General features: G+C 49.8%; 1 protein-coding gene across 1 annotated transcript in view; it reads right to left on the reverse strand.

Moving 5' to 3' along the window:
- Window positions 1-11357, reverse strand: part of CACNA2D2 (calcium voltage-gated channel auxiliary subunit alpha2delta 2) — a 190250-nt gene extending 178893 nt beyond the window's left edge. The window contains exon 1 of the mRNA XM_069865842.1: window positions 11127-11357. Coding sequence (XP_069721943.1) covers window positions 11127-11254 — 128 coding nt within the window. The 5' untranslated portion in view covers window positions 11255-11357. The remainder of the gene's footprint in view (window positions 1-11126) is intronic.
- Window positions 11358-11676: the final 319 nt, after the last annotated feature.

The following is an 11676-nucleotide window of genomic DNA, read 5'->3' on the forward strand; positions in this document are numbered from 1 at the left end:
AGCCCTCTCACCCTCCGCCTAACTGTACTGAGAACAGCACTGCCCAGGCTTTGATGTCCAGGCATTTGCCAGAGAACTGCGTTCTTCAGAGAAGCTTTTTATCCACAAGGACAGTTCCCACTCTCCCAACAAGATGGACACTGTCCCTGGAGTCCAATTCCTCCTGGCCATGTTTCTCTTCTTGCAGTTGAATCTGATGTCTTCTGAGTACAGAGCAGAAGAAACATTTATCCCCAAACAAGGAGCATGGGCAGATTTGGAGGAATTACATGGCCTCCATTGCATTTCCCACTCCGCTGCTTACATATTGGAGTCTCCAAGGCCCTAGTTCCATCAGCAAAGCAAGCAATAGGGAAGTGCAAATGCTGCTACAAAGCATAATATGGAGAACCATTATAAGGAGAACCATTATAAGCAGTGTAAAATGGACAAGATGGTCACATGGCAGTGGGGAGGGCGTCAATCCCAAGGGCACCACGAAAGAATTACTTGTCTCCCCAGGGAACCAGCCTGGGGCACGCAAGCTCTGCTCCTGATGCCAGCCAACACTGACAGGTTGGTCATCTTTTAACATGTAGTGGACAGAAAGTAGGCCAGAAGATCAGCTGGGGATAAGAGAAACGAGGCCTGGCAATGGAAAAATGGGCCAAATTCCTCAGTGCAAATCTCTTCAAAGCAAAGGTGTAAGACAAGGTCTTTGCTAAGACTCTTCCAAAGTGAGAATCTGCCCTCATTCTCAACCACAAGCATCCCGCTAACCCACATACTGCCAGAAACTGTGGTACCACAGCGAGATGAACACAGTAGCAATTTTAACAACAGTTTCCAAGCTAACTTCCTCTCTTACAAGAGCTGAAGTCTGTCTGGACTCCTCGCAGCCCTCTGTGTGTAAGGTTAACCACACATCACTGCCGGTAATGCAAGCACTGCACTATTCAGAAACTATTAGAAGATAAATACTAAACCTGAACATTGTAGCAGCAGAAAGAATTGAGAATGACATTGTAGTAAGCGTTGTAGCCAAGCCAAATGAGGAAGCAAGGTTAGTTTCAAGTGGAAAGTTAGCCAAAATATACCATATACTTGGAATAGTCTTTGCTTTGGCCGTGGGATCTGGACTTTTCTGCAAAGAACTTCACAAACTCCAGAACATTTCAACAAACTGCAGTACCACCCGTTGGCTGCTCTGTTGCAGGATGAAACAGCACTCTCACCACCAACTTCCATTTGCCTACAGGAAAGGTAGGGAGAGGCTCTTGATCAGGGAGTGCAGGGACAGGATGAGGGGAACAGTTTTCAGCTGAAAGAGGGGAGATTGAGATGAGATCTCAAAAGGTACGAGCTAGCTCAGCAACCACAATGGTGAAGTGGGATCTTGCCCCACGATGCAGCTGTTGGAGCCCTTTTGTACCTGGCTGCTCCATCCCCACGGCTGGGCAGGGAGCAGAGGGAAGCAGGGGAAGCTGAGGGTCGAAGCTCAACTGTGGAAGGAGCCGCTTCTCACAAGAGCAACGGTAGGAGTGAGACAGAGCCGGGTAGATTTTTCTCTGAAGTAAAGACTAGATCAAAACAAACATAGCGAGGAGCAAGTGACACAGAAGGGCTCAATTTAGCCTTGAGATGATGGGTAAAAAGACAGTATTGATGTCAGAAATGCCAACACAACATTTTTGCTGCCAGGTCAAGCAGGCGGGCAGGTGCTAAATGGGGTTATTTTGAAACTGGGACCCAAGCACGAGCAGATAGCAGATGTGTTAGATGCATTTCTTTTCTCCATCTCACAGTAAAAATCACATCAGAAGCCACCACAGCCACCACGATGTTTAAAACTTAAAAGACAAAGGCCTGAAAGTTGTCCCCAGCATAACCCCACCACGTCATTACAGCAGGCATGAATTTGGCCAAGTATTTCAAAGCATTTTTTGAGGTTTGTCAGCATTTAAACCTAATGTAGCTGTAGCAGAGCACAGCAGGCAAGACTGACAACAGCAAATTCTTTTGCCTCGTACCAAACCCAGCATAGGGAAAAACGGCTCAATCACAAGGAGTCCCACAGCACAGAGGCAAGGAGGGGCAGGACAACACGCCTGCTTGTGCGTGGAATGGGGCCCTTTGGGGCTGGTGCTCTTCTGCTCTGTGCTCTTGGAAGTGCTGTCATCCTGTGGGAGGCAAAATAATGTCATCAGTTTGATCACTGATCGACAATCATTAAGACTTCCCAGCAAACAAAAACAGAATAAATAAAAGACAAGAGCTGCATGAAGAGAAAAATATTGATTTTGGTGTACTCTGCCCTCCTTCCCACAGCAGGCAGGGGAGGAGGGGAAAGCCAAGTGCCCACAAAGCTGCCACGCATGCCTAGCTCACCGTCCTGAAACTCTTTTCAGCTTGCAGGTCTTGAATAATTAAAAGCTGTTTCTTCCACCCTTTTTTCCCCTGGTGTGCATGACATGCTGCTGCAGAAGGTTTATTTTCACCTGAGCAACGGGCATCCCTCCCGCTGCAGAGGTCCTGGAAGCACATGAGCCCACATAATATATGACTTTCTCTCCCCTCCCGCTGATCCCAAGGATGTGACGCTACAGTGAAAGCTCAGAAGAGGCCTCTAATTTGCAAGACTACCTCTGACATAAGGAAACGGTTCTTTGGCTCCTCCTGAGTCTACTGCATACGTTACACAGCAACAACAAGATGCTCAACCACTCACAGCCCAGAAATCATCTTCAACACCTGATAAAGTTGGATATTAGGTGCTTCACTTGGCTTAAGCCTGTCTCTATTTTCGTGTCCATTTTGTGACAAAAATCTGACTGTGAAACCCACCAGAGGGTAGAAATGCAAACAAGGTGAAGCATTCCTAACCCTCACTATATCACACTGTACAGAAAGTGTTCACTGGCCACAATAAGGAGACGTTATTACACAGAATTCAATAGAGATGAGAATTCAGCTACAAGAGTAGGTTTGATTCAACAGAAATTAAATCACTGAGAGCTTTATACATTTTGGAAGCCTAAGTGGCTTTATATAAGGTCAGCTCTGAAAATTATTTAGAAATATGCCCCTTGTTTTCTTTTTTTTTTTTTATTTGGAGAATGAAGCAAATTCATACTCTAGATACAGGATTCTTCTGGACTGAAGAATATTAAGTAGCAGCTGGAGAAGATGCAGAGCCTGACAGCAAAGCACACTGGCAGCTTGCAACAGGAGAAAACTTTCAGGCCGCAGCTCTGTTATGAGATGAAAAGCACTGGTATTTACGTGGAGAATCGTATCCTCATTTGTCACTTCAATGGAGATGGATACAACACTTTCCCAATCCTTTCCACCAATTTAACAGTTTAAGGGGTAACTTTCTGCTTGGAAGGCAAAGAGGCTCGGAACCCTGAAGGGAAAGGCTCGATTTATCAACAAATAGGTATGTGGTGGCAGCTATGCTTGTAACGTGTAGTGTGCCTGCCGCATCACTGACTTCTAGCTCTGAAATGATGCTCCAAGGGGGACTGAGGCAAGCTGGCACGTTGCTGCCAGGACTCCAGCTCCTACTGCCCTTGCTCTCCCTGTTGGATAACACTGACAACGCTCCTGAGGGCCACACATCTTCCAGGTTTGCAAACCCCTCTGGTCCACAGCCACATGCTCTGCATGCCTGCAAGCCTTCCAGTCACCAAATGCCACACAGGAAAGCCTGGCCAGCTCTGCCTTGATCCTTCATTTAGTGCAATTCTGATGAGGAAACCTCACTGAAATCAGTACTGACTTTAAAGAAAACTCCCTCCTGCAAACAACATTCCTACAGATGGGAAGCTGCCAGTATTGTGGTCATGCGACTTTCACCCTTCTGTGTCCTTGTGTCCACACTCCCCATCCTTCCCCCTTCTGCCCTTCCCTGAAGTATAAGTTGCTTTCTAACACCACACAGGTTTTTGCTCGGATGCACAGCACGATCTAAGTAATTCGCACTTCATTGCTCTGCACACCTTATCATTTGCACATGAGAACAGCAGTCTCTATGCTTCCACTCGCTGCCTATTTCCTCCTCCTCCTTCATCCCCACCTCCTGCACCTCCTCAGCAGAACTCCACCACGAAGCTGCAGTGAAGAGGCTTACATTACCAGGACTCCATTGCTCTTACAAAATTTACTACTGTGCTGTGAATCCTCATAAATTATTCAAGGTAGACAACCTTCGTCAGGTAAATGAATGTGCCTTTTGTAAACCATCTCTCCGGGTTTGCTATCACAGCGCTCACTGTAGGCACAACCCGTATTGATTCATGAATTCCCCAAGCATCAGTGCAGGACAGGGTAGTACAAGTTTTCACACCAGGAGAAATCCAAAGTCTGCCCAGGGCTTTGGTAGCTTCACAACACATACCAGCTAGTGCAAAAGTAGCTCCAGCCGAGTCCGTGGAATGAGCAGCTCCATTCCCACCCTTCGTGGACAAAAAAAGAAGGCTCATGGTCAGGTGTGGGACTAGGAGACTCATTCATAGGGTCATAAAAATGGTTGGGGTTGAAGGGACATTTACAGATCATCCAGTGCAACCTCCCTGCAGGAACAAGGACACCTTTCACTGGATCAGGTTGCTCAAAGCCCCATCCAACCTGGCCTTGAACACCTCCAGTAACAGAGCAGTCATGACTGCTCTGGGCAACTTGGGCGAGTGCCTCAACACCCCTCCTTACATCCAGTCTAAATCTACCCTCCCTTAGTTTAAAACCATTACTCCTTGTCCTGTCACAGCAGGCATTGCTGAAGACCCTCCCCAGCTTTCCTGGAGCCCCTTTCAGCACTGGAAGCTGCTCTAAGGTCTCCCCAGAGCCTTCGTTTCTCCAGGCTGAACAACCCCAGCTCTCTCAGCCTTTTATTAAAGATCTCCTTTTCACTCCAAGAACTTCAGGGATTGTTTACATGAATCAGATCTAAAAACCATGTTGCATTCTTGGGCTTCACTCCACGCGCCTCGGTGGTGTCACTGCACAAAGGCACTTGGCTCATTAGAGATATGCAAACTCAACTTCTGTTTTGGCAACTACACCCAAGGCTTTATCATCATTAGAGCTATTGCACTAAATGCTTTATATTCCTACTTAGCACCCAATCTGATTGCTAACAGCAATTACCTCCTCTGGAGTTCTCAACCAGAAGAGAGGGGAGGAGGTTTGATCCTGGCTCTCCTGAAAGGCAACTGCACACAGTCCTGGGAGAACTGTGCCCACCACATCGAGAAGCAGCTTCGGAGGAACTGGCATGGTAGCCTGTTATCACAGGCAAGAACAACAACCTTGCACAGAGTTAATTAATAGGTACAGAAACCACAAACTGTGCAGCCTTGGTCTGGCCTGACGGCCACTCAGATCCTCATGTCTCTGACCCTGCAGCCCTTTCACCCATCACAAGCTGATCCGGCTGAATATCCTGATCACTCACACATCAGTCAGTGCGAGAAACACTTTGCTTTACAGTAGAATTAATCTGCTGCTCTGGGTAAACACCTTTTATTTCTTATTATATTTATGGCCAGAAGATAATGGCTGAGACAGAATTAGAAGGGTCATAGGACAACTGTCAAAATCCACGTGCATTCTCCGACAGCTCAAATGATTCAGCCTGAAGAAAACCACACCAATAGCTTGTTGATACAAACCAACTCTCTAGTAACAACAGTTTGTACAGTCCCATTCCCCACACAGCCCAGTGATAATAAACTTGAGGATGATGGCTGGATTAAGGAACAGCCCTAAAACAACAAACTGCTACCAACACCACAGGGAGGAAAAAACAATCTTGCTAACAAAACACATGTTGCTTTCAAGACACTCCTGGAAAAGGCAGTATCGAAACATTCAGATATTGTCCTTTCTTGCTGAATTTTTCACTCACGTATTTTGCTTGGTAATGACTTTTATTTCATCCCACTTGAGTAATCCACTGGCTGAAAAAAGCATTGCCTAAATCATACAGTTTGTGCACATGTACAATGTTACAGATGCCCCTTTCTTATGGCTTCTGAAGCCAAACAGCTGGTAGCTCATTCAAGGATAAATTTTCAGGTTACTTAGACCCTCCATAACCACCTTTAGCTTTTAAGGGGCTGTTGCACACAGGCATATAACACCCACAAACCTTCTTTACAACAAAGCTTCTGAACTATGCCTGCCAAACACCAAGCACCAACCTATTTCTATACTCAAGTCTTATCGATTTCAGTGGGAACCCACATGGTCTCCCAAAAGAATTCAAATCAATAATTTTCCAGTATATACAGTTGAAAAACTCGAACTTCTGAAACCATGGTCTTGAAGGGGGTCACTGCAGGCAGGTACAGGGCTGAGGTGTCACAAGGACAGGCAAGAAAGTGGTAATGCCCTGCCCTGTGATGCCTGCCCCTTCCCTATGCAACACCTGAGCAGGAAGAACTCAGGACCAGTAACAGAAATGGAGAAAAAAATGTTTAAATGCAAAAGAAATATTGCAAATTGCTTTTCAAAAACATCTCGCCCTCTCCATGGGGCTGTTCCTTTACCCCTGGGCAGCTCAGAGTGCCTCTGAGCAACACAGAGCGGATTCTGCCGCTGATGCACAGCTGACACGGGGCAGTTGCAGGGACACTGGATGTTTGTGCCTCCACGGGTACCAGCTCTCAGGGAGGCTGCTCAGCCCCCGCAGGGATGGAGCGACGCTATCTGTCAGTCACTCACCAGAGTAGATGGCCCTCCCAGGGAGCCGGCTCTCTGCTCAGCCGAGTGTGGCAGTAGACAAGCAGGGCCATCTCCCTACTTCCCTGCTCCTTTCCAGACCAGTTCCCTTCCCAAGCATCAAAACCATAATTGGACGAGATTTTCTGACTGCACAGTAGGTGGGCAGCAGAACAAGAGAAGGAGCATCCTCTACATGGCATCCCGCAAACCCTAAAACATCCAGTCCTAATAGAGTTATTTATTACAAGCCCTGCTAGCCCAGATGTGCCATCACTACCAGCATCATTAACCTCATCTGGGGTGAAATGACACAAGTACAAATCAAAACCTGCTAAAGGGAAGCAATTAATTTGGAAGAGGCAGCCTCAAGCCCACCTTCCAGCAGTGATGGGCACCTATTAGGCCTTATTGCTCTCAGCAGGAGCTTTCACTGCTCACTATCCGACAGGAACACCGATAACACTTCCAGCTTGCTGCCCCAAGCTACTGTCTGCAGCTGACAAGTGCTAAATCTCATGCTGGAGAGGCAGGACGGGACCCTGGTCCCCAGGCTGGCGCTTCCCCCTGCAGACATCCCTTTCTCCTCTGGCTGGCTGCGCAGAGATGCCCTGCAGAGCTGCGAGGAAGCCAAGCCTCACCGGCGGGCACACAGCGATCCTGCACACACCTGCTTCCTCGCAAGAAGCAAATGGCTCACCACCCTCTAGCAGATGGCAATTTTCTTTCAAGTTCAAGTGACAAAAAGACCTTTCCGCAAAGTGGGGAAGGGGTCTGTTCGACACCGGGGAGGCAGCGCTGGCAGCCACATTCTCCAGCACTTGCATCCCCACTAACGGGAAGCGACAGCGATACAGGTGCAGGGCTCCCCGGATTGTCTAGGCTTTCAATCACCTAACACCAAATCTCTCCAAAATTCAAGCAGAGGTTGTTGCCGTGCTGCCACAGGAATCCCTCTGCGTATCATTTAAAAGAAAAATTAACAGCAATGAACAGCCTTTCTTTTCACAGCCATTAATCCCGTTGACCACCCAGATGCACAGTCTTGTACGTGACCATTCCTAAAAGGAGCCTTGTCAGTCAGTGGACATCACCTACCGCGCCCACCCCAACGGGTCTGTTCCAATCTCGGATTTCGCTTTTTAAATCTCAATGAGAAATTCCCCTTTGGACAACTGGCTGAGCTGAGCCTTCCTTAGCTCAGCATAAGATGATTAAAACCATGCCACCCCGGGAGGAGAGAGATAATGTGGAACACCAGCGACTTATCAGGGACAGAACCAAGAATCAGGACTCAGAACCACTGATGATAATTAATACAATTGTAACCCAAAATGAATAAAATAAAAATCAAAGAGTTGTTCTTTATTTTCTTACACACACACAAACACCCCTTAGGCAAAATATCCTGATCACTCAGTCAGCTGCCTGTCAGAACACAACGGCTCTGGGGCTGCCTAAAAAAGCATCCTCACTTTTGAGACTAGTGGAAGATGACTTCAGTGACTTACAGAGAAAAACCTCCAAAGACAAACAAGGTTGGTAATCAATGCTCTGAATCCCTCACTGGCGTTACAAGGATGCCTTGTCCAAAGCAAGAAAAATCTGGCTCGTAACAGGAACAATTTAACAGCCCATCTCATCAGCCCAACTCAGCTTCTGACCGACAAACCTTCCAAAAAGATTTAAGTTATATCAGGTATCTTTAAAAACAAGAAGGGCGCAGACAGGGGGCTACTCAGGGGGAACAGTCTATTAAGTGTTGCTCAAGCCTTGGTGCTGGCTACCTTGCATGCTTTTACTCCCGTTAAACATTCCCTTCCCGAGGAACAATCACAGCAGCCCCAGGGCAGAGCTGGAGAGGCGGTTTCAGCCCCGTTTCACAGCCTTAACCTACTGCCCAGCAATTGTGCATCTTCATCAAATACCCATTCCGGCTCTTCTCTTCTCTGGCTTCACAAACCAGGTCATAAGGGGAAAGCAAAGAGCAAGAAGATACCAGGTCAGGCTGAGGTCTTGTGTTCTTTCTCTGTTTTTTCCCTGGGTGCAGCCAGACATCATTACTTCCCACCAGAGGCACACGCAGAATTAATGGCCTGCTCAGGATCATTCCTTCATATTTGCAAGAAATTATTTACCACTGGATTCATTTTTTTTAATCATCTTGCCTCTCTCAGCACAGGATCAGGCCCACTCTGATAAGACAGCATAGGGCTAAGGAAATCTATCCTAGTAAACACCATCAAATTATCTGCAACAAAATGCTTCGGCTAAAAGGCTGGCACAGTTTATTAGAACAATATAGACAATAATCAGTCTGGGTGAGGGAAGGCCAACGCATTATTTACAAATTATACGCCTCTCCTAAGTATGTTTCTTCTGGTATAGGATCCTTCCTATCAAACTTTCTGTAGTTGGAAAGAAAACACAGTTCTGGGAACCAGCTGACAAGTCAGAAGAGATTTATTCTATAATACGATTCTGCATTCCAAATTTAAGAGGAGAAAGCAACAACTTACAAGCCCTGAAAAAGCTGCTGAAATATCAGAAATACCCCACAAACTTTATCTGTGCTTCGCCACATCCATAATCCCCTTTACTTCTATAGCGATTCTCACGGAAGTAAAGATTATTCATGCAAGAGCAGCACTGGATCAGGCCATAAGGCTGTGTTCCTTGGGCAAGAACCAGCACGTTCCCTTTCCTCTCCTCCCCCTGTAGGTAGACATTTCTCAGGGTCTGATCCTGAAGAATTTCTGTATTCGTGTGACAGCAAGGAATGAGAACCCATCGGCTTCCAAAGGTCAAAGATATTTAGCCATATGGATACAAGGTGCAAAAGGATTCAGAAAGAATGTTTGAACAGGGGGTATTTCTGAATAAACGGGGAGTACAAACAACCATGCCTTTGGAGAAGCCAGATATTAACCCAGTAAGCTACAGCTCTCCCAAACAAACAACGCTGCTCCTTCTGCCGATAAGCCTTCTTTGCAGAAGGCCTGACAACATGCCTGGAAAAATGCACTTTGAGATCAAAGATGTTAAATCTAAAAGGCTTTCAAAAATACTTCCTATGACATATATAGCTATAACATATTTCTATTCTTAAGCAAATCAAGCACGACAGGAAAATTGTAACACAAAGCAGCACACATCCACTGGGGCAGCGCAAAGTTAAGGGCAACACTGCTATTATTAACTCCATGTCATTGAAATGTTTCCCCACCTTCGGAAACGCAAGCTGGAAGGACACAGTGTCAGCCTCTACTTTGAGTCGTCTGGCTTTTTTTTTTCTTCCAGTTTTGTGTCAACAAGACCTTAGCATTTCATAACGGAGATGACAGCCTCCTAAAATACATCTCGGGGAGGGTTTGCGTGGCTGTGCGGAGGGGGACAGGGCTTCGGGGTTATCGCGGTACGCGAGAGAAATGAATGCGTTCGCAAATATTTCCAAACATGAACTTCCAAAAAACCCCCTATTTATATCCTTCCTGCAGCGACTCTCAAGTCCCCCACCCCCTCACCCAAACGAGCTGTTTTCCGACTTGCTCTCTCCATAGATTACAGCCCATTCCTGGCGCTCCAGAGGGAAAGGAGCCCGCCAGCTCGGATCGCCTGTGGAGCTCCCCATCCGCTCTCGCTCCAGGTGCAAACTCCGGAGGGACCGGCGGGCCGTGAGGATGAGAAGTGGTGCTTAAAGCGGGGAGGGGAGGTAGAAAAAAGTCCTTTTTCTCCTCTTCCCGCTCTCGCCACATTAACCCCTCAGCAGCCGCCCTGCACACCGGCACCCGCTGGGGAAGTTTGTGCTTTCCAGCAACTTTAGGTCCTTCCTGGCAGCCCTCGCGCTCGATCGCATCCAGCGAGGATAACGGGGCAGAGCGGGGTCCCGGCATCACCAGCCGGAGGGTACCGGCATCCCTCCACTGCGGGCGCCGGCATCACTTGGGCAGCGGCATCACTTGGGTACCGGCATCACTTTGGGTACCGGCATCACTCTGGGTACCGCAGGTACCGGCATCACTTGGGTACCGGCATCACTTGGGTACCAGCATCACTTTAGGTACCGCGGACACCAGCATCACTTGGGTACCGGCACCGCTCGGGTACCGGCATCACTCTGGGTACCGCGGGCACCAGCATCACTTGGGTACCGGCATCACTTGGGTACCAGCATCACTCGGGTACCTGCATCACTCGGGTACCGCAGGCACCAGCATCACTTGGGTAACGGCACCGCTCGGGTACCAGCATCCCCGGGGTACCGGCAGCGCTCGGGAACCGGCACCGCTCGGGTACCGCGGGCACCGGCATCCCTTCGCCCGCGGGCAGCAGCATCCCTCGGCCGCCGCTCCCCCGCGCAGGCCCCGGGGCGGCCCCGCGCTGCGCCACGGCGCCGGTCCGAGCCGCGGGGTGCCGGCACTTACGTGTGCTGCTGGGGGAAGCTGTAGCCGTGGGCGGCGGGGGCGGCGAGGAGCAGCAGCAGCAGGGCGAGTTGGCCGCGGGGAGCCGGGGCGCCGGGCGCCGCGCTGCCGGTCGGAGCCGCCATCGCCATGTTTCCATGAACGGCGCGGCGGGGAAGGGGCAGAGGCGGCCCCGCGGGGGCTCCCCCCGTCGCCACTCGTGCGATGAGCGCGGCAAGTCCTCAGCGCGGGGGGGAGCGGCGCGGGGGGGGGCCGGGGGGGCCGGGGTTGGGGGGAAGGGGGAGGGGGGGGGCAGCGCCGCGCCGGCTGCGGGCACGGACCGGGGCCGCTCAGCCCCGCTGCCTCCGCGCGGCGCCCGGCTCTGAGCCCCGCCAAACGCTACTTTGGCTCAAATAGGCGGGCAGGCAGCCGGCCCGGCCCGGCCCTGCCTCCTCCCCGCCCGCCGGCCCCCCCGCCGCCCCGGGACCCGCGCATGCGCCACCCCCCGGCACCCCCCCACCCCACCCCCCACCATCCCCGACCCCGGTCCCGTCGCCCCCGGTCCCGCGTGGGG

The sequence above is a fragment of the Phaenicophaeus curvirostris genome, chromosome 11 (genome assembly GCF_032191515.1).
Source record: "Phaenicophaeus curvirostris isolate KB17595 chromosome 11, BPBGC_Pcur_1.0, whole genome shotgun sequence".
In the NCBI taxonomy this organism is placed as follows: Eukaryota; Metazoa; Chordata; class Aves; order Cuculiformes; family Cuculidae; genus Phaenicophaeus; species Phaenicophaeus curvirostris.